The sequence below is a fragment of the Dipodomys spectabilis genome, unplaced genomic scaffold, assembly GCF_019054845.1.
Source record: "Dipodomys spectabilis isolate Male_0828 unplaced genomic scaffold, ASM1905484v1 ptg000094l, whole genome shotgun sequence".
Classification (NCBI taxonomy): domain Eukaryota; kingdom Metazoa; phylum Chordata; class Mammalia; order Rodentia; family Heteromyidae; genus Dipodomys; species Dipodomys spectabilis.
Window position 1 is genome coordinate 8,262,263 of NW_024870771.1, and position 24,442 is coordinate 8,286,704.

The 24,442-nt window shown below is 41.1% G+C and overlaps 1 protein-coding gene across 1 annotated transcript; it reads left to right on the forward strand.

Moving 5' to 3' along the window:
* Positions 1-20,924: 20,924 nt before the first annotated feature.
* Positions 20,925-23,333, forward strand: LOC122112350 (golgin subfamily A member 2-like). Its single transcript, XM_042685124.1, has one exon. The coding sequence runs from the start codon at positions 20,925-20,927 to the stop codon at positions 23,331-23,333; it is 2,409 nt and encodes an 802-aa protein (XP_042541058.1).
* Positions 23,334-24,442: the final 1,109 nt, after the last annotated feature.

The window sequence follows — 24,442 nt, forward strand, 5'->3', positions numbered from 1 at the left end:
TGTATCATGGTATATTATTAACCATAGCTAAGATATATAAATGATTTCTAATACTTGAAAATACAAGGCAGAGCTGTCCACTACTGCCCATTCCCCCACCACTCCTAAACCATGAGCTTAAGGACCTCTAGGACAATGGGAGGGCATCAGTAGAACAGAAGGGTCAAAGGCACCATCTAGATAGCAGCCTCTTAGGCCCACCACATAATTACATTTCTGCTCTGAAGAATGACACATTGAATACAAAGCTGCTGCCACAGCACCAATATATGTCCCCATCCCCCACAGAGGAGCAAGGTTGGGGCAAGTCTTGCCCACAGCCCTCACTGGGACTGCAGCAGTTCCTCCTGTCTCTAGCAGAGGGAAGCACGGCAAGCTACTGTTAGCACTCACAAATGACTTGAAAGACTTTGGCCAAACCTACATTCTATGCTGCCTAGCACTGCCCTGGAATTCTCTCTCTTTCTCACACCACAGCTAGGAGTTGTTGGAGGTGGTAGTGTTACTGATTGAACATCAGAAACTGTATTTACTAGAATCCTTGTCAAGGGCTCCCCACACCTTCCTGTCCCATGTAAGAGAAACAGAGACAACAACAATTGGCTGCTGTCTAGAAAATCTCAGGCAATATCTTGAGAGAAGCAGCCTCGCGGGCCCTGCAGGAGGCAAGAAGAAACAGCCTCAAAGCCTCAGTGCATCTGAGACCAACCCTGTGGGTAAATCACCTGAAGAGACCAACAAACACCACAAAGCTCCTGCACCGGCAGATGAATCTCCTTTCCATCCCAGTGTCCCTTCCCCTCATGCTGTTACAATCAACACAGATCAGTCAATACCATAAAGCTGACCTCGGCCTGAACAATATGGCCGGGCTTGAGAACCTAAATCGCCTTTCTGAAAAGCTCACTAGCTTTGTGTCTGACAGCACACTCGAGGAAGACAGAGAGAATCTCCCATGGTCTGAAATGATGGAGGATTTTGAGGATATATATGAAGGGCTGGCAGGAGCCCTGGACACCTGCTGTAAAACCAACTTGCAACTTACCAACAAGGTGAGGGTATTGGACAAACAAAACAGGGATAGTCTGAATCAATTACAGAAAGAGAAAGCAAACCAGCAGAAGTGATTGGAAGAAAACAAAGAGCTGCAGATCCACAAGCAAACCATTGAAATTCTAGAATCAGAAAAGAACAACTGGCACACAGACCAGGCCAAGATGCAGCAGGTGGCTGCTCATACCTGAGGGGAGATGCAGGGTCTTGCCATTAGCCTGCAGTCTTCCCAAGTCTGAGTGCCACAGCTAGAGGCTGTCCTTTCTGCTATGTGTACCCAGCAGCAGGAGGAAAAGGAGCACTCTAGCGTGCTCAGGAGACAGAGAGACAGCCTCAGAGTGAAGTTGGAAAAAACAAACAAGAGCATGGAAGAACTACAACTGCACATGGGAAGAACACCTTTGAATTTTACTGCTTGAGAATGCCCACAGAGAATGCCCAGAGAGAAGACGGAATAGAGGAGTTCCAAAAAGAGCCTGCAAAATCAACCATACTCCCGTTGCAGTGTTCTAGCCTGTTGGCACACCAAGTCAGTCTTCAGCATTTTTAACAGGCTACTAAAGAGAAAGCACAACTGGAGCCCCAAGTAGGGTCACTGAAGGAGGAGCTGGAGAACATGGCTGGACAGCCGCAAGAACAGCTGGAAGTCAATCAGACCTTGAAAACCTCCAGCAGGAAGAGCAGCTGCTGGCCCTACAGCTGGCCTCCAAGATGTGCAATGAGCAGGCAGAAGCTCACCTGGATCAAATATTAGAGACCCAGACCCATAATCAAGCTCTGGGAGAGAAACAACCCACAGGAACCAGCTGGCCCAAATGCAAGACAGCTTGGGGACTCTATTTCTCATGAAATAAAAAGCATTATGAGGAACACTGAAAAGCTGACATGGTTCCTTAAGGAAGACATTTAGTTCAAAACTTTTGTTAAAGAGAGAGTGAAAGACCATGCACTCCTCTTCATGCAGTTCAAGGTAAAGGTGGACAACATGGCAGATGCTGCCGATTTCTATGGAAAACATATGGTGGTGCCGGAGAAGCAACAGAGGGAGAAGGAGCAATACATCGCTTAGCTGGACTGGGACACACAAAGAATGGCACTGCAGCTGCAGGTTATACTTTTGCAGATTGAGCAGATCAAGTCCCAGGAGCCTCTCAGGACCCACCTGGAAAGCCCACCTCAGCTCCCAGAGGCCCCCAAGAAGCTGAATCAGCCTGTGCCCACAACGAAGAATTCGACCTCAATAAGGATGAGGAGACTGCAAGAGGAGGTACATGGCAAGTTTCTCTCCTGGAGAAGCCCAGTGTGCAGCGCATAGTGCCACTGCTGCCTGACTTTGAGCAAATGTGGAAGGAGGAGGAAGCAGCAGCAGGCCTGGGCAGCCAGTTCATCCCTTTTTACTACCAGCCTGCTAAAGATGACCTGCTAGACATCTTTGGCTTCTAAATGCATCCTTTCTCAAGCCTACAGAAATGGGGCGAACAACCTGTTGTTCCCCAGATTCTGTCATTCCAGCTCTCTACACCCCTTACCCTTCACTCTATGGATGCCCCCTATTCCTATTATTCCTTCCCCCTCTCCCATTAAGCAGTACCCTAGTGAGGTCTGACCCCTGTAGGTGTTATGACACCTACAGGTCCTGTGCCATGTTGGCAAAACAGACTTGATGCACTCCTACTCAATGGGAAGAGCTAGGATCTCACAGTTATTGAACAGTGAGTATACTGCCTCTCCTGAGTCACAGGGGATCCTTCCTCAGCTCTGAAACTCTGGCTAAAGGCCATTTGGCAACATTTTGTCATGGCCTTTGCACAGACAGATGGGCTCACTTGCTAGGTAGGAGTTTTGTCGGGCAGGGCAGTCCTGCGCTCAATAGTGTGCATATATTTTGGGGACTGAATTTTTGATGGGGATGACACTGAAGGTGGGAACCTGCCCAGATGAGCTCCTATCTTCTTTGTGCACCAGGATCAGTTGGCAGAGCAGGCCATCCTCTCATCCTATTCCAGGCCTCTCAGGGCACCACAGCAGGCAGCATTCATTCAGGTCCAGTGAAAAATGGAGAAGCAAATGAAGGACCTACAGAGAACAGGTGGATGTGATATGCAATTAGAACATGGGAGAAATGACTTGGCATAGGGGGACTGAGGGAAGGGCTGTTAGAGGAGCCAATGCTTACACATTAACTTGGGCTTTATAACACTTTTAATTTTTTATACCACAATATGTGTTTTTATTATATGTTGTGTTACATTCTTAGAGAGTTATACTGCATTGCATGATTATAGTTTCAGTAGTCACCATTTTTGAAGCTGCACAGGATTTTATCCAGCAGTGGCAGCTTTTAGTGCTTGTAACATAAAGGACCACAGTTTGGCTGCTGAGGTGAGAAAACAATAAGTGTAACAAAAAATCATATGTTCTTTATAAAGCCAAAAATGGGACAAGTCAACTCACTCTTTTTTCTTTCTCAGCCAATCTTTCAGTGATCAATTACAAAATAAAGCCCTCAAGTATTGTTTTAAGAAGAGGGTACTAAAAGGGAAGGGCAGGCCATAGTGTTGAGAGGATCAGTGTGTGAATTGAGTCTACTCATTTGTGGATTTTCACATGAAAACCCTAGTGCGGTTATGAAATCCTAAAAACATTAAGGAAAAGGGAACAAAAGAAGTTCACCCATAGCTCGGCACTGGTGGCTCATCTCTGTAATCCTAGCTACTCAGGAGGCTGAGATCTGAGGATTGAGGTTCAAAGCCAGCCCGGGGTGGAAAGTCGGTGAGACACTTATCTCCAAAAAACCACTAGAAAACTGGAAGTGTCACTGTGGCTCAAGTGGTACAGTACTAGCCTTGAACTGAACAGCACAGGGACAGTGCCCAATCCAAGATTTTAAGCACCAAGACTGACAAAAAAGTACACCCCCTAAGATAGCCAATGTACCACACCACATGTTGAGTAAATTCTAACGAAGGTTGGTGTGATGTGAATGTGTCTCTAAGAATATTTGAATTAGCCTCCACAATTTGATGGCTATTTGGCAATTTTATATTTTTATTTAAAGCACAGTCTTTAAGAAGGTAACATAAACCTTCCATCTAACAGAGCTGAAGAAGAAAATCTAAAGTCCAAAGAGGTAGTGGAAAATTATGAAATATTAGATAACCGTGATTCTAAGCATTCAAGATACATTTGCTCAGTTGCTGTTTGTTGGGCACCACAGTCCCGTTTGAGTATGGGAGTTGCGACTTAATGGAGTAGGGTGGGGTCTAAAAGGCTCTGTGTGAATGAGGCTGTGTGTCCAGAGTGCACTGCAGAATTCACATGGATAAGGAACAGATATCCTTTTATCCTCTGTCATATTCAGCAAGAACTGGAAAATGAAAATGTCACCTTAATACATGCAGTATCTTAGAATAATAATTTAATAAGACAATAAACACCTTAATATAGTCACATTACTTTAGAGTCTAGTTTTGACACCCACATTTAACTTGGAAATGGAAGTTGAAAAATGTAGATTCTTTAGCTTGCAAATATTAGAAGAATCTATTCTAGTCTAAAAGCTAGGCACTTCAGCACAGAAGCATTGATGCTAATAGCATACTACATGCCTAGAGAACTAACTGCTTATCATCGATCATATATCAATCCAGATGAAACTAAATTGTGTCATTTTTTCAACTTTTCACTTTACTATGTGAAGAACTTTAGAGGTTTGAACTTTTCAATTCAAGTCTTGTACACAAAAAGGCTAAGTAGCCATGCACAGAGCTAACAGTAATACTAACTAGGTAAAATGAAGTTATCCAGAAGACTGTGGCAACAAGTCACCACAGTGTTTCCTCTGTGAAATCCCAGCTACATGGGTTTTACCCTGGGCCTCCCTGAAAAGCTTAACAATATCATCTAGATTGTGTGTCAACTGTACAAAATCTTACCTAGCATCTAAAGGGTGCTGAATTTATTCCCAAACACTACAGAAATAGTAAAACAAACAAGGAAGAAAGCATTTTTGACATTTAAAGTATCTGAACAATAGTTGTAAGAAACAAGTAAATTTCTGTGTGTGAGACAGAGAGCAAGAGAAAGAGACAGAGATAGAGGGAGAGGGAGGGAAGGAGGGAGGGAGAGAAGAAAAGAGGTAGGGAAGAAGGAATACAGGGAGGAGGGTGACTAAGAGCAAGAGAAAAGTTGAACTTAAAAACCCAAAACGGGGCTGTCAAAGTTAGATTTGTGCTTTATCAGCTGAGGAACCTCGGCAATCCTTTATTCTTAACTAACTGATAAGACCTTACCATCAAACCTACTGATATAAATGATGGAATTTGAAGGTTTATAGGAATGGGAATAAGAATAACAAAACAATCAACCCCCTCCAAAAAAAGACAAAACCAATGCTCACTCAGTGGTACAAGCAGTGACAATCATTTTGCTAGTGCACCAGAGAAACAGTATACAGGAGCCTCACACTGGCCACACGAGTTATTCCATACCATGCAGTAGCCATCACACCAGAGAAATATAGGAAAGACACCCTGCTGCCATCCATGGTGGCCAAGCTCCTCATGATCAAGGAGAAAGGCACTTGAATATTCCATGCCAGGTCTCAGGACATGACAGACTCAGTGGGTCCCAGTGCCCACCACTGCCGGGTGTGGTTATAACTCATCTCCCAGGGAACCAACGTACACTGAACAAGTGGGTCTGGGTGGCAATCACTTCCCAAGCTAGTTGTATCACATGCCCATGAATTCTGCCCACACTTCCCAAAAGGTCCTAGTGGACAAGTACATTGGGCAATTATAGGCAGTGGTATGAGCCACTCACCCTGAGCGAAAGGTCAACTGATACTTGGGGATGGCCTTAATATGCTGGTGCTCATTGGAAACAGACAACAAAACAATAGCACTGGTTTGCCTGCACACAATCAGCAGCTTTAGAAACCTTCTGTACTAAACTTCATCCTGGGTCTTTGCCAGGACATCCTGCACATCCAGGGGATGATCTTTGAAGAGAGTCACCTCACTCTCCGACCAGAATGGGAACTGCCACTCAAAGTACAAATTATCTTGCAGAGAGAAGTCAGCGGGCAACAATTTATAATGCTACCAAGATACAATACTGACTGAAATCTCGTGTGTGTGTGTGTGTGTGTGAGTGTGTGTGTGTGTGTGTGTGTGTGTGTGTGTGTGTGTGTGTGCGGGTACACACACATGCACATGTGTGCGATGACTTTGGTCTGTTAGGATTTGTTTTCATTTTGTTCTGAGGTTAAAGGCTACTTCTTGTTTGAGTAAATTGCTTGATTTTTGACTTTTCACTATTTTTTAATCTTTTCCTTTCATTCCTTTTTTCCCCCATTGCTCTTTTTAGTAAATTTCTCCTCCCATTTCCCTATCTCTAGTACTCTCTACAAAGTACCCAACATCTTATAACCACTACTTCCCTCACAAGTGTACTTTTAGCTACAATGAGAATATTCCATTCTCATCTTATCATCTTTATTCCACACCTAAGCCTTCACCTTGCCTGCCTGGAATAGCTTGGTATCAATGGTTTTGTTAATATATAGAAATCTAGCACCAGTATGTATGAAAGACTGCATGCATACATAAAAGTATCAGTGATAACACACTGTATGAAAAGACTTAACTGCATCCTTATTTGTAGAAACATAGTTGAGATATCCCCCCACACCAGTGGGGGAAGTAGCTCATCAAATCATCTAATATCTAGTTCACAGAGACTACAGCGAGCAGCCCATTAGGGAGACTTTATGAATGTAAACACCAACAACAAAAGGTGTTCACATGAGTAAAGCTCAACATAGAAGTGAAAGGAATATAACAAATAGGGGAAATAAACACTCCTCAGAGGACACAATCATACAACAAAGGAGTATACTGAAAAATGCTAAGGCAGTAGAAACCTTTTATACTGGGCTCCAAGAATATTATCAACAAAAAATTCAATGAAATGGAAAAGGACATAGGAGAAATTTCTTGAAGACAGTGAGGATACTAACAGAGAAATGGAAAATGTCAAAGAGGACATAGCTCAAAAAATGCCATGAACTCCAGTGAATTCAAGTGAATTTAATGAAAATACTGCTAGATCCCTGAAAGAGAGAGATCTAAGAAGGCACAGATAAATTAATGAAGAAAGGACTTAAATGCAACATTGAAAAAAGGACCTTAATACAGACATAGAATACCTGAAAAAATGATCAAGCTGAAAGCTGAGAGATTAAACAATTTTGCTGATAGCTTAACTCTAAGAGTGGATGGTATGAAGGACTGAATAATTTAAAAAGAGGCTAAGTAAACATATAAAATAAATCTAAGAATTATGAAATGAGTTGGCAAGAACGTCAAGACTCAAACGAAAAAAAGTTACATGTGTTGAGTGTTGAGGCTCTTGAAGAATGGATAGTTAAAGACATAGGAAATATATTGAATAGAAAAGAGAAAAATTCAATACTCTTGAAAAATAATAGTCTATTCGGGTACCACTGACTACTAGTAGGCCAGAACAGAACAGAACTCTCCACAATAAATTACACTTATAATATTATGCACAGATAATAAAGTGCAAATTAATGCTGTGTGTGAGAGAAGACTGGTCTCTTACATCTATCAAAATAAAAACAGATTTATCAACAGAAACTGTAACATCAAGGAGGGGTTTCTTTTATGTTGTATTTCAAATACAAAAAGTTAAAAACTACCAACACAGAATATTCTACCAAAAAGTTTTAAATCATAACTGAAAGGCTCATAAAAACATTCTATGGTAAACATATACGTACATGTTTACAGGGTCATACATATCTATACACAGGCATATTAGTTAAGGTATGGTATAGCAAGGGAAGATTCCATGGTATGATCCCTGTGGACGGGTGAATTACACTTTAATAAAATTAATATTAGGAAGCGGGAGCATATTATGTCAGGTGGGAGAGGAGAGATTCAGATGACGTTACAGAAAAATGGAGAGGAGAATGATGAGGGAAAGGTAGTGGTAACACTCAATGCAATGATAATGTACTGAGGTTAATTGAAGGGATGGGTGGATTTAGAAGAGATGGGTGAGCACAATGAAAGGGGTAACATTGGTCAAGATGGACTGTGCTCACAAAGTGAGCTGCTGAGTTGAAAGCTCTATGTACAATTACTGGAAGATTTAAAAATGTAAACACCTGGCTGCTAAAGTGTATGTGAAGAGTATATTCACACAGACACTACATAATCATCTTCTAATGGCTCTTATTTTGCACTCACACCAGTAATATATAAGAGTTCTGCTCCTCTGTGTTCCTGTTAGCATTTTTCTTGCTAGCATTTCCATCTGGTAGAGATGGGCAATTCTGATAATCTATCCTACATCTCTATATCCGAGCTAAAAAAGACTATCCTATATATTTTTATGTTAGTCGTTTAAAAAATTTTTTACATTTTTTTTTTTTGTAAAACTAGTGTATAGAGGGGTTACAGTTACATGAGCAAGGTAAGGAGTACATGACTTATCAAGCATTGATACCTCCTCCTTTTTTATTTTTTAATGAGTTTTTATTGTGAAAATATTGTATAGAGGGGTTACAGTTGCATGAGCAAGGTAATGAGTACATGTCTTATCAAGCATTGCTGCCTCCTCCTTTGTTACCATCCCTTCCCTCCCACCTCCACAACTACACTCCCACCGTGCTACTCCCACCACCACCCCTGCCTAAATTGAAAACTTCATCTTCAACCTAGTGTCTTGTCCATCTCATTGTTACAATGGGTCAACCTGTATCCCTATTTAAACATTTTGTTTTTTCCCTTCCCCTCCCCAAATTATCAGATTTTTCTTTTGTAAATATTTATGATTGGGGCCTGAAGTCTGGGCTTGGGCGCTGTCCCTCAGCTCTTCAGATCAAGGCTAGCGCTCTACCACTTGAGCCACAGTGCCACTTCCAGCTTTTTTCTTTTTGCTTATCTGGTGCTGAAGAATTGAATCCAGGGCCTCAGGGATGTAAGCGCTCTATCACTGAGTCACCTTCCCAGCCCTGGCTTTTTCGTTCTTTATCAGTAAGGGTCACCTGTGGTTTCCTGGGGCGGGCTGATCACAGTCCTTTTCCCCATATCTTCTATATAGGTGGAAAGAGAGGTATAAAATTACAAATCTGCCTTTTTTGCGGACATGTGGGCTTTTCAACATGTTGGCCTAGCTATCTTTAAATCTGATTCTCCCAACCTCCACCTCCCTACTAGGTGAGATTTCAGGCAATGAGTTCTTGCACCTGACTAAATTCTACATTTCCTACCCATAAAATTTCACAGCCAATGCAACCTATTTGTACTACCATCAGAACACTATTTTCTTTGATCTTTTTCTTGGTCTTTTAAAAAATAGACTACTTATTTCACTCTGACTTCCCTTTTAGTCCTGCCTGATGTCTTCTTGTATCAGCTCTATATTTAATGGTGGAAAGTGAGTGTACTGGATAGAGAAATGTCTGCAAATGAGCAGAGAAGGATCATCATGCTGGTTTTCAAACAACAAGGTTCACTTTCTCAGGTGTCCTTAAGAAAATTCCATATGAGTTCCTTATGAGTTCATCGGCAGGAAAACTCAATGAAAGCAGTTTTAATAGTAGTGAGAAATGCATCCTATGACCTAATTGGTGGGTGGGCTTCACAGTTGATGAGGCCTACCCAACATTAGGAGGTAGCCTGAATTTTCAAACCTTTCTTTCCTGCCTTCTCCGTGTGTTAGCTATGATGTCAAATTCTCTTGTATCATGATTGTAAGGCAGCTACAGTAGTTAGAGTAAATGAAGAGAAACGACAACTAAGAGACAGAAAGGGGCACCACTCTCTTCCAGAGCTCTACGCAATGGACAAAGGTTTCATCAATCCCTATTGACTTTTCAGCACATGGTTTTAATGGTTGCTGCTCAGTTACCATTTACTTTTAATATGGAGGGAAGGGAAGGGTTAGGCACCTGATTAAATCCAAGGGTGAATCTTCATTGGGTCTAAGTCATTTTTCCTTTAGAGTCAAGGTGCAGATTCCTGGTTTCAATGTGCACAGGCCCAGACTCTGGCTAACTCTGGTGTCTTCTTTGCTTTTTTGCCATTTTTGTGCTATTTATTGTCATATAGGAATCAAGCTTCCTAGATCGACCAAGCCTGAAAATGTAACATGGTGTTTTTCAAGATTCCATCTGCCTTTGGACAGCTCATAGCACCATGACATTATCATATTCCTATACGAAAAACAAAGGAGGAGGCAACAATGCTTGATAAGAAATGTACTCATGCCGGGCGCTGGTGGCTCATGCCTGTAATCCTAGCTACTCAGGAGGGTGAGATCTGAGGATCACGGTTCAAAGCCAGCCCGGGCAGGAGAGACTGTGAGACTCCTATCTCCAATAAACCACCAGAAAACCGGAAGTGGCGCTGTAGCTCAAGTGGTAGAGCGCTCGCCTTGAGCTGAAGAGCTGAGGGACAGCGCCCAGGCCCAGAGTTCAAGCCCCATGACCGACAAAAAAAAAAAAAAAAGAAAAAGAAATATACTCATTACCTTGTTCATGCCCATGGTATTATCATATTCCTTGTTTTTAACATATTTATAAGATATTTCTTTGTTGCTTGGTATGACCTAACTTCACAGTATAACCCATTTTCACTGTATATGATGTTGGCATAATTTGTGGAGGGGAAGGGTAAGAACAAATTGTTTAAATAGGGATACAGGTGGACCCATTGCAACAATGAGATGTACAAGACGTTATGTCGAAAAACGAACTTTACAACTTTGGTGCGGGAGGGGCACGTGGGCGGGGGGGGGGGGGGCGGGGGGGGGGGGGGAATTGGAAGGGATGGCAAGTAGAAAGAAAGGAGGAGGCAACAATGCTTGATAAGAAATATACTCATTACCTTCCTCATGTAATTATAACCCCTCTGTACGGTATTTTCACAATAAAAAAACATACAAAAAGGAGGCAACAAAGCTGGATAAAGGTCATGTACTCATTACCTTGCGCATGTAACTGTTCTCTCTCTCTACTGTATTTTCACAAAAAAACTTATTAAAAATAGTATGTGTAGATGCTCCTTCTTTTGAGGAAATTATGTGTTCTGGTACTAAAGTGGTGGGAAATGATGCTACACAGCTATATAGAGTTTTTACCAGAAAGGAATTCTGAGTCATTTAAATTTATTTTTTGGTATGAGGAAAAGCTACAGCGACATTTTGAACTCAGGCAAAGATAACGTTAAAACTTTGAACTATCAACAAGCTTTTCGGAAGCAGATTGGAAAAATAACTTGAGTTGGATAGAAATTATAATGGGAACACCAATAACAAGTTTTGCGGCGTTCTCCTATAAGGTAAACAGGTTAAGAGTGACTAAGAATCTGTCCTTGGTGTCATGTATGATAAAAGATTATCAATAAAGGCCAAATATGCTTGTGGAGTAAGACACGTCCTTTATTGAGGATAATTTTGAGGATGAGGGTCTGAATAGAAGAAAATGATACTGGACAGATGACTGTTGAAATTGAGAACACGTTAGCACTAGCTTTAAGTTTAGAGGACAAGATTATAATTAAAGTCATAAGAATTTATACAATTGTCCAAAGGAAATATGTAGACTGAGGTAAGGAACGGAGAAGTGAGAATAGAAGAGAGAGAAAGTGAAAAAGGAGTAATCAAACTGAAAAGAGACAAAACAGAATGAGAGAGGGAGAAATAAAACAGAGAAACATATAGAAAAAGTTCTATTTGCCATAAAGTCTGCAAAAAATACTATCAATAATCCAAGAAGAAAACATGAAAGAATCTATTTTTATAGTGGGGGTAGAACCAAATTTGAGTGGATGCAGAACTGAATGAGAGTTGAGATGGTAAAAACTTAGGTATTGATCACTGTTTAAGAAAGCATGACTAGAAGAGAAAGACAATAGAAGCTGGAAATATTAAGCATCACCCTTATTTAAAAACGCCTAAAGACATCACTAAAAAAAAACTATTGATCTTAATCAGGGAGGTTAAGAATGGTGTAGAATCAATTTCTATCCTACTTTGTTCACTTACAACTCCTTGGTACACTTCTTACAAATGAACATAAGGTTTAAAATAAGATTCAAAATCAACAAATATCATCATCATTTTAATACAACAGTAGTGATAGTATAAAGTAGAAATTATGAGGAGTCTAACTTACAATATCTACAGGAAGAAAGGAAATGAAAAGCTTTTGCAATGAAAATTACATAACATTGGAAAGAAATTAATGAGTAAAGAAATTCCAAAAGTCCCAACTGCATATTCATAGATTCAAGAAATCATTATTATTATTATAAGAATATCTATTTCTAAACAAAATCACAGATTTAGTGCACCCGTCTGATCTAAATACTATACAGTGTTCATTTCAGAGACAGAAATATTACATTGGAAAATAAGTTGCAGCATTTGCTATCTTTTCTGGGAGACAGAGATATAAGATAGAAACATGTTGTCATGTGCAGAAAGTAGAAGTGTAATTATTGTGAGTCTTATGCTTGTTTTTATCCTTTCTTATTTCATAAATTTGAATACTCAGTGAAGGATACTCAAATCTATTCATCAAATTGTTCTATACTTTGATATATTAAAAAGATTAAGAACACTTTCAATGTAATATTTGATCAAAAGAATATGAACAAGCTAGAATGGCAGAGCAAATAGCTTGATCAAATCTTACATCAATGGCTGGGAAGATGGCTCAGTGGTAGAGTTTGTGCCTTGCATGCATGAGGCCCTCAGTTTGATTCCTCAGAATCACATAAGCAGAAAAAGCTGGAAGGGGGGCTATGGCTTAAGTGGTAGAGCACCAGCCTTGAGCTGAAGAGCTGAGGGACTGCGCTTAGGCCCAGAGTTCAGGACCCATGCTGGAAAACCCAAAGTCTTACCTAATGAAGAAAGGAGCTTAATAATCACCATGTTATGATATGAAGGAATTTTGACACCTAAAAATAAATTAAACTGTGCCTAAAGCTGGTGACCCACACCTGTAACCCTAGCTACTCAGAACCTTGAGACATGGAGTATATCTCAGTTCAAAGCCAGTCAGGTGGAAAACTCCATCAGACTTCATTTCCATTTCACCAGCAAAAAGCTCATCTTGAAAGTGTGCCTCAGGGCCAGTTAATAAACAAGAACGCCAAGGGAGTATGTCAAGCCCTGAGTTCAAGCTCTGATACACTCTGCTCCCTCCCTCCCCCTCCACCCCCGCAGAGTATATAAAACTATGGATAAACATAAAATGCTGAAATACTTAAAAATATGGTGTCAAGAGAGAGCACAGAAATGGAGTGAAGAAGGCTAAACAAATATCATCAACATAGATTATATAAAAATAAAATATGCAACTTCTTGGCAGGGAAACGGGAAAGTGAAGGAAGAAAACATTGTTAAAGAAAAATTGTCTTTGTTACCTGACTTTTGGAATTGTCACCTCCTTGTATAACACTTTAATTGTATCAATAAGATTATGTTAAAATGAATTGATCAGTGATAGCTTCATGAATTGTCATGTTAGGTATAGACCAAAACAATTACCCATAAGCAGATATTTACTTATTTTCTTTCATGATTTGCTAGCTTGTGGTTGTTTTCCATTTACTATGTTTACTATGTTTCTATTTACTATGTTACTATTTTTCTGTTGTATATTTTTCTCTCTGTGGTATATCCCCTGTTGTCACTGTATTTTATTTTTGTACCCTGGCATGTTCGTGCATTAGGAAAGGGAAGGGGAACACAGAATGGTGAGACAAAGGACAAGGGGCGAGAAATGCGACAGCAATATGCACAAGACCATATGCTGGAAAAGATATATACAGCTGTGGGGAAGGTGGGAGTTGGGAAGAGGGGAGAGAAAATAGGAGAAAATAAGAGAAGAGGTAACAATTTTGTCAAGAAATGTAATTATTACCTTACTTATGTAACCCTAAGCCCTCTGTACATCACCTTGACTGAAAAAAAGAAAAATACCTATTTCCTGACTCATGTAACCTCTCTCTGCACATTAACTTAGAATAACAATAAAAAGTGTTATTGAAAAGAAAAGCTCAAAAAGAGTAAAATACAACAAAATGTCTATTTTATTTCTTTATTCTCTATATAAAGTCTTATGCTCGCTACTTTGAATCTAAAAAGCTTAGAACATCTGTGTAATACAATGTAGAGAAAAAATATGAATTTCAGGATTATATGCAAGTCACGACACCTTTTTTTTTTTTATCGTAATGAGATGTTTACTTACATATACACAGAGAGCCAAGAAAATGTGATGTACTGTGGAATTTTGTTTACCCTTCAGACAATTTTATATCATCTGCAGAGAAATAAATAGATTTAATAAACACTATGTGAAGTGAAGTAAGTCAGACTCAGAGACAAAAAAACATTTTTTTCCATATGTAGACTTTAGATAAAAATAATGAACATTTAGATTAATATATTCAGGTCATATATGTACATATATTCTATAATCTACCATTATATATGCAAATGATGGTTATAATGGGTAACTCTCAAACAACCAACTCAAACTTTAACAAAGTGAATACCAAGAAGTTGAAATATGTTGCTAAAAGAGAAGGAAGTAAAAGGGATAACTTAGAAATTACCGAAGAACGGGAATACAGGTCAATAGGTCCCAATATTTAATCTATTCATGTGACCATTGAACCACTAGATGGTGTGGGTAGGGAGCTTGGGAGAACAGTAGAGGGAGTACCATTAAATAAGATACATTGTACTCATAAACCCATAGGTTGAACGAAACTCCTTTGTACAATGTCATATATATGTGTGTGTGTATATATATATATATATATATATATATATATAACCACATAGATAAGATAATTTTAACAGAACCCTTAAAAAATAAAATAGGTGTGCACATTTAAAAAAAAAAGTACTCTACTCCATTATATTTCATTGCAATGACACAAATGTATGACAATTTAAGGACTGAAATATAAAAACTAACCTGTATCAGTATAAAACATTTTATAATTTATGTGGAATTAGTATGACAAAAATCTCCTCATGCAAAAGGAAAGACACAACAAGAAGGAAAGCCTTCTTGATGACACACTAAAAGTTAATAATATTATATATCGTCATTCATCTAAAAGTCATGAATTGAAGAATAATATGGATTACTTATACATAGATGCTCACAGAGTAAATGGATGGACCACTTTTCAAAACTAATGTCACTGGAGACACTACAACTCATAGTACAATCTGCAGAAAATCTTTGGCATTATTGCATATGCAAAATTATTCATGTTGCATCTCATTCAAATAGCCCAAAGTAGAAAATACAAAAAACTGAAATGTGATCATGAATTATAATGTATTTATATAAGACTTGAAGTGAGATCTCCCTAATTAGTGCAATAGGATCTTTCCTTTCCTTTTCTTTTCCCTAACATCTGAAACCATTTGTGACCTGCTGAACTTGTTTGCATTCAGCTGAACTACTTGGGCTTTTGCCAACTGTGTGACAGGGAAATTGGGATGCCTTGTTCAGAACCTTTACTAGCATTACAGTTCATTTAAAGACTTGGACATTATTATATTCAGTGAAGTAAGCTAGATCTTAGGCTGATGGTTTATCTCATCTGTAATAACTAGAACATGTCTATAAATCTCCAAGTTAATCCAATGGATAGTAAAAGATAAATAATTACACTTGAGCATGACTAAAACAGCACTTGAAGCATTCCCACACTAAGAACAAAAGAGGGAATTCTTAGGAGTGGATTACAATGGCTCAAATAGCTATGTGCATATGAACATATAAAATGATGCTGATGAACTCCAAGAAATGGAAACAAGAGGTTTTCTTGTACTGGCTGCAGATTTTCCTTTTTTCTTCCCTTTTTTCTCCCTCCGTATATTCCATTTTGGCACTGTTTTATTTCTGTACCATTTGTCTTGTATACAACTTTATCAGATTTGGGGAAGGGAAAGGGAATCACAGAAATGGTAAGAAAAAGGGTGAACCAATGCAACACTGATATGTTGGAAATGAACTTTACAACCTGGTAGGGGGGAGGAGTGCTGGGAGAGGGTAACACTGTTTAAAAAATAATGTGCTCATTTCCTATGTTACAGAAACAACACTATATATAACCTTTACAATACAATGGAAATAGAAAAATAAATAAATAAATTGAAAGTTAGAGCTCTAAACAAGACATTGTGCTGACAATTAGCAGGTAAGGGAGGTATAGTACAGGGAAATGAGGGTATTGGTTGGAGATTTCTTTTTTTGTTGTTTTTTTTGTTTTTGTGTCCGGTCGTGGGGCCTGAACTCTGGGCCTGGGCGCTGTCCCTCAGCTCTTCAGTTCAAGGCTAGCGTTCTACCACTTGAGCCACAGCGCCACTTCCGACTTTTTTCTTTTTTGCTTATGTGGTGCTGAGGAATCGAACCCAGGGCCTTGAGCATGGAAGGCAAGCGCTCTACCACTGAGCCATCTTCCCAGCCCCGTTGGTTGGAGATTTCTGTTGTAATTCAACAATGAAAAACCTTAAGCCTCTCCTGCCCTCATGAATGAATTCTATTTGACTAATCTATTAGGGAAAGGGAAAACAAAACAGGAAAAAGGAAGATTTTCCTAAAAGTGTACTCTGAGTTAATTCAGTTGTTTTGCTGTTACAGGGTGTCCCTATGCCCATGTGACTAAGGATTCATTTGATGGAGGTTCAAAGTCTGAAAGCATCAACAGCCCTATTGGAGATGCATTCTTGTTTGTCACCAAATTGAGCCTTTAGAAAATGTCTGAAAGAATCAAATTAGACAGAACTTAACCTGCTCTCTCAATTTCTAGACACAACTGACCAATGTACTTGTGCCCAGTAATTTAAATTCCTGCATTTTCTAGAGGTAGTGCACACCTCAGTATGAAATAACCTATAATGTGTTTAGCAACATTAAGATGCAACAATCTATCTTAAGTAAGTCAACCACAGTCAGTGCCAAATATGTCTGTGACTATTAGTACTTTGTGTTTGTACATTATCTAAATGTGTACATCTTTGCAGAATTAAGAGATCTAAGCCGAGTTCATGTAAAACAATCAGCTAATTCTCCCTTTACATATTAGGTCTGGTTTTCACATACAAAAAAGGCCAAACAAACTGGAAATTTCTGCTCTTAGTAATCATGGCTATGCAGTTGGAACAAAGTACACCATTTGTACAATCATGCTTTGTAAAGTCTCCCCTACATCTATTTGTCTGAACCAAACAAAGGAAATATAACTATGAAAAGCACGTGTACATTAGGAAAAGGACTACTGCAGATCTTTGGCACTGTCTCCCTAATTTGTAAGAGACTGAGGTTTTCACTTTTGTCAGTACTGACAAATTTGGATGAAATTTTGGACAGCTATTATCTTACTGGGCCAAATACTCTTTAGTGGGGGAAAAAACGAGGGAGGGAGTAACAATATTTGACAAGAAATGCACTCCTGACCTTTCATATATAACTGTAAACCTTTTGTATATCACCTTGACAATAAAATTGAACTGAAAATTATTCTATGGTTTTCTTTAAGAGTGAAAACAAAATTAATGTGCCTATTGCTTCCTGTAATGTTTTCAAGGTGTCTGCTTTTATTTCAAGATCTTTAATGCATTTGGAGTTGACTCTGGTGCAGAGTGATATATAAAGAACTAGCTTTGGTTTGCTTCAAGTGTTTAAGCAATTTTGCCAGCACTATTTACGAAAGATGTCGCCTTCCTTCAATACTATGGTTTTTAGTTCTTTATGGAAGACTAGCTGGTTATAGGGAATTCTGACTCTTTAAAACATGCGGGCTTTCCTCTCTCTAATTCGTTCTATTTAATGCAAAACAAATGTCTATACCTCCAAAGGTGGCTAAAAATATACTGAAGTGCTGTGTTCTGTGGCTGCCTATAAGTCTTTCTTTATACCTCACCATGTCTCAGGGTTTGCCTGAAGTTTGGGTCTAGGGTATAAAATGCCACATTTTACTCACATTTCTCATCTGAATAAATGCAATGGTATTCACAAAGAAATAAAGCAGTTCAGAAATATTTTAGTTTCCACAGAGGTTTTGGAAGAACACATCAATAATTTTCAATACAGTTAAACTGTCACAGTTTTGAATCTAATATACTTACCCACTGAAATTGAAACAAAATGTGACCTAAGTGCTAAGTGGAAGCTCAAAAAGCATTCCTTTGGAGGGGTAAAGTAAACAGAAATATGGACATAGTAAGAAAGTTAGAAAAGAATACAATGAGATCAAAATAAAGCTTAGCAAAATGTAGTGACATATGCCACCGTATTTCTGATGTTCTATTTTACACTAGAATGACTATCGAAAATAAAAAGGAATGGCAAATTTCACAAAAGTCAAAAGACTGTTGAGTGTCGAAAAAGGAGCACTTACTATTACAGAATAGCCATACGCTAACTGTATTAAACAAATACCCAATAAGACAAGGTTGTAAACAGCCAATGGAACATGCCAAATTATATGATTTTGATGTTGAGAAATAAGAAAAAGACAAACTAAGCAACAGTCATTCAGATTCTCAATGCAAGATACTACCGTGTTTGAATGGTAATGTAATAAAGCTAGCACAAGCCAAAAAGTTCACAAGACTTTATCTGCAATTAAACAGCAAGAGGCATTTTGTGGGAATGCCTCATTTGGCAGCACAGCAGACATGAGTGAAAAAAGCTATGCTCATGGCCTGGCTCCAAAGTCAAGCCACACTACCCCCCCACATAAAAATACATATACAAAAACATAAACAAAATAATTTTAAGAAATACAAGAAGGAAAGAAAGGAAGAAAGTGAGGAAGGATGAAAGAAAGAAGGAAGGAAACCACAAAGAAAGGAAGGAAAAAGGACAAGAAAATTGACTTTAGAGGCATAATAGTTGCTAAAACAAAGAAAACAATCCAAGCCAGCAATTAATTAAAGAAACCATACTCATAGTTAACAAGTAGAAAGAAAGAATAAAGATAAGAGGTGAACTTTTTTAAAAGAATCAACTAAACAGAACCTGAGTTCTTCTAAAAGAGAAAAGTTGAAGAAATCCCTATCACACTAACCAAAAGAAAGATGGACAACACCCAAATCAAATAACAGACAAATGACTGGGAAATATGCAGCTGGAAAGCACAGAGAAAGCAAGAGCTGGAGGCCAAGACAACACTTTGAAGACTGGATGGCAGGAAGAAGGGCAAGGGGAGATCAAGGCTTAAAAATGATGACCTGGGGTTTCTCAGAATTGGTTATGCTTTGAAGAGGGCTGAGGTAGGTGGGATGGACAGTGGTTGGGCACAGCCTAAAAGAACATGGTTTCGAAGTGTAGTAGGAAGACCCCTACTCAGGCAGCAAGCCCACCTACTTGTTGGGAGTGACAGAGCCCACTGCAACAAAGTTGTTATTAAAGAAGCAACTTTATTGAGAAGGTTCCTACACTGACCAACCAGGGCCGCAGCACAGGCTGGGGAGCTGATACTGTGACCTCGAACAGCCCACCTCCTTGGGTTTTTAAAGGGAAAATCATAAGGTGAAGCCTGGTCACGTAGGCGACCAATGAGATTGTCACACACCCAAAAGATTGCACAGTCATACCAGACCACAAGCAGCACAGCGTAGGAGTCCAGAGACTGGACCAAATCTACCCAGGACAGGAGATCATCAGATAAGCAAACAGCATCAGGGCCTCTGGAGGAAGTGGAGCTCAGACATTTTGGAAGAACTGCATAGAGTTAGAGGAGAGGTACCTTGCAGTTGGTTTCTAATAGACTAACTTACAGAGCAGAGTTGTGAGGTGTCAGGAGAGGGAGTGTAAAATGACAGACTGTACCCTGCTGTACCTTCCTCACTCACACACTCAGCCTGGAAAGAAAGGCTGCTAGGACAGAGGGAGGGACCACAGTCACTGGAGGAAAAGGAACACTAGCTGGAGAGCAAACTCATAGGACTGCTAAGGTAATGATATTTCTGCGAATTTCTATGATGGAGAAGTACACATTGAAGGTAAAGCTGCATTGCTGCCCTGAGACATGCCCCTGTGTTCCCCGGGGAAGCATGGTTAGGTCAACTCTCCTCAGATTCAATTGGAGCCCAGAGGCTGGAAGACTCTAGATGGGCCACCTGGATGAGGAACCTCGGAGGAAGTGGAGAGAGGAACTTAGGAGAAAAGGACTGCATGGAGTTAGATGAGAGGAGGCACTCTCAGTGATTTGTATGAAGTGAAAATACAAGGCAGAGCTGTGAGGCATCAGAAAAAGATCTCTACATGTGAAGTGTCCCCTACTGCCAATTCCTCCAACAACTCCTCAACTCTGAGCAGAAGGATATAGAGGACAATGGGAGGGGATCAGTAGAACAGAAGAGTCAAAGACACCATCTACAGAGCAGCTGCTTAGAACCACTAGGTATTTTTAATTCTGTCATGAAGAATGACACATTGCATGCAAAGCTGCAGCAATAGTAACAAGATATGTCCCCATCCCCCACAAGTGAGCAAGGTTGGGGCAAGTGTTGCCCACAGCCTACACTGGAACTCCAGCAGTTCCTCCTGGCTTTCGGAGAGGAAAGGAGGCCACCCCCCTGTCTGGCCTTGTTCTCACTGACCAATGGGGTGAGAGACTTGGCCACACCCACATTCTATGCTGCCTAGCACTGCCCTGGAATTCTCCCTCTGTGGTTCACACCACAGCTAGGAGTTATTGGAGGTGGTAGTGCTTGGTGACTGATCAGTAAGTGTATTTGTTTGAATCCTTGTTAATTGCCCCCACACACCTTCCCGTCCCACCCCTGCCATGTCTGAAAACCAGAGACAACAACAACTAGCTGCTGCCAGGAAACAACTTGGACAATATCGTGAGAGAAACAGCCTCACGGGTCCTGCAGGAGCCAACAACATACAGCCTCAAATCCACAGAGCATCTGAGACCAATCCTGTGGATAAGCCACCTGAAGAGGCCCTCCAAGACCACAATGCTCCGGTAATGGCAGATCAATCTCCATTCCCTCCCAGTGTCCCTTCCCCTCATCCTGTTACAATCAACACAGCATCAGTTGAAGACCATGATGCTGAATTCGGCCTGAACAGTACGGCCGGACTCGAGAACCTGAAACAACTGTCTGAAAAGCTTATGAGCTTTGTGTCTGACACCACACTCCAGGACAACAGGGAGAATCTCGCATGTTCTGAAATGATGGAGGATCTGGAAGAGCTATACGAAGGGCTGGCAGAAGCCCTGGACACCTGCTGTAAATCCAACTTACAACTCACCAAGAAGGTGAAACTATTGGACAAAAAAAACAGAGAAAGTCTGAATCAATTACACCAACAAAAAGCCAACCAGCAAAACTTATTGCAAGAAAACAACGAGCTAAGAAAACACCTGCAGATCCATAAGCAAACCATTCAAATTCTAGAAGCAGAAAAGAACCATTTGCACACAGACCTGGCCCAGCTACAGCAGGTAGTCGCTGATAAATCATGGGAGATGCAGAGTCTTACCAACAGCCTGCAGTCTTCCCAAACGCGAGTGGCAGAGCTAGAGGCTGTCCTTTCTTCCATGACCACTCAGCAGGAGGAGGAAAAGGAGCACTCTAGGGAGCTCAGGAGGCAGACAGACAGCCTCCAACAGGAACTGAGAAAAACCAACAAGACCATCCAAGAACTACAGGAGTACAACTCCACATTGGAAGAACGTCTTCAAGCAACCAGAGAACACGGAATGGAGGAGCTCCAAAAGGAGCTAGCAACATCAACCATACTCCCTTTAAAGTGTTCTGGCCCTTTGGCATACCAAGTCAATCCTCAGGATTTGCCACAGGCCATTAAAGAAAAAGCACAACTGGAGACCCAAGTAGGGTCACTGAAAGAGGAGCTGGAGAACATGGCCAGACAGCTTCAAGCACAGCTGGACCTCAATAAGACCTTAAGTCAACAAAAACTCCAGCAGGAAGAGCAGCTGCTGGCCTTAGAGCTGGCCTCCAAGATGTGCAATGAGCAGGCAGTAGCTCGCCGGGATCAATTATTAGAGACCCTGACCCACAATCAAAACACCATAAGAGAGAACCAGCACCTCAGGAACCAGCTGGCCCAACTGCAAGATGGCTTGGGAAAGCTCAGCAGTCATAACACCCAGCTGACCAGCACCTTGCAGGGAGAGCAGCATACAAAGAAACAACTGGCCAAGCAGCTGGAGCAGCTGCAGCAGGAGGTGCTGCAGGGCAGGAGGGAAATCCAGTCAGTCAACCAGAATTTGCAGCAGACCCAGGAGCAGCTCACAGCTACCATGCAGCAGAACCAGCAGCTGCAGGCTCAGGTGAGTCTCCTGGCTGTCCCTGCAGGAAGTGAACTAGAAGGGACAAAGGATGATGAGGCCGCCAGGCTCACCCTCACCATCCCTGACAATGTTGAGAGCAGAGAAGACATCATTGCTTTTGTCGCTCAGGCTCAAACCTCAGCTGAAGCAGAGAGGGCCCGGCTGGGGCACCAACTGAGGCAACAGAAATTGCGTTGCCAATGCCTGGCTCAACTCACAGCCCTGAACCACACCAGGCCTGAGCAGGAGGCCCTAGCCCCACACAGTGGGGGGGACTCTATTTCTCAGGAAATACAGGGTATCATGCAGAAGATAGAAAAGCTTGCAAGGTTTTTCAAGGAAGACCTTCGTGTCAAAACATTCGTAAAAGAGCAAGTGGAAGACCTTGAACTCCTCTTCATGCAGCTCAGAGGAGAGGTGGACAGCATCCCAGACGATGCTGCTTTCTATGGCAGACATCTGAAGGCGCTGGAGAAGCAACAGCGGGAGAAGGAGCAATACATCGCCCAGCTCGACCGGGACACACAACAGATGGCACTGGAGCTGCAGGATCTACTGTTGCAACTGGAGCAGGGAAAATCTCAGGCAGCCTCTCAGAGCCCACCTGGGAAACCCACCTCAGGCCTCACAGGCCCCCAAGTAGCTGCCTCAGCCTGTGCTGACGATTTCGAAGATATAGACATCAATGAAGATGAGGACACTGCAGCAGGAGGGACACGGGAGGCTTCACTCCTGGAGAAGCCCAGTGTGCAGCGCATAGTACCAGTGCTGCCTGACTTTGAACAAATGAGGAAGGAGGAGGAAGCAGCAGCAGGCCTGGGCAGCCAGTTCATCCCTTTTCACTACCGGCCTGCTAAGGATGACCCGCTAGACATCTTCGTCATCTAAGAGCAGCCTTGCTCAAGCCCACAGGAATGGTGCCAACATTCTGCCGTTCCCCATATTCTGTCACCCCAGTTCTCTCCATCCCTGACCCTTCACTCTATCCCTGCCTCCTCTTCCTATCATTCCTTCCCACTTTCCCTTTTTGCATTATCCTTGGAAGTTCTGACCCCTGGTGTAACACTAACAGACACTGTGCCACCTTGGCAAAACTGAGACAGACTTGATGCAGTCCTGCTCAATGGGAAGAGCTGGGGTCATGCAGTGAGCACACTGCCTCTCCAGAGGTGCTGGGGACCTTTCTCCAAATCAGACACTCTGGATAAGAAGGTGGAGGCCACATTTTGTCTCGGCCTTTGCACAGATTGATGGGCTCACTTGCAGGGTGAGAGTTTCCTTGGGCAGGACAGTCCTGCATTCAATAGGGCACATATAACCTATATTGTGGGACTGAATTTCTTTTCATCGGGATGACAATGAAGCCGGGAACTTGCCCAGATCAGCTCCTATCTTCTTTTTACACCTGGATCAGTTGGCAGAGCAGGCCATCCTCCTTGGGTTCCATCCTATTCCAGGCATCTCAGGGCACCACACCAGGCAGCATTCATTCAGATCCAGTGAAAATGGAGAAGCAAATGAAGGACCTACACAGAGGAAGTGGATGGGATATGCAATATAGAACACGAGAGAAATCACTTGACATACGAAGGACACAGAAAAGGGTTATTAGAGGAGCAAACACAGATGAGCTTGGGCTTTTTGACCATTTGAATTTGTTTAATATGTTTTAAGCTCATAGAGTTACACTATATTGCATGACAGAGTCATTAGCAGTTTTCAAAGTGTGCTGGATTTTAACTAATAGTGCAAAATTTTACTGCTTGTAACATAAAGGCCACAGTTTAGCTGCTGATTTCAGGAAACAATTGTAACCAAAAAAAGAACAAAGGTTGTAATAAAGCTGAAATTGTGGGGCTCAAAAATTTCAGCTTTATTACAACCTTTTTTCTTTTTCTCTTGTTTTAATCCAGCGCACTTTGAAAACTTCTAATGACTCTGTCATGCAATGTAGTGTAACTCTCTGAGCTCGTACCATCCTATAATAAAACATAATA

Bases quoted from the DNA above. Each gene is read 5' to 3' on its own strand.
- LOC122112350 (XM_042685124.1), top strand. From the start codon at position 20,925: ATGTCTGAAAACCAGAGACAACAACAACTAGCTGCTGCCAGGAAACAA.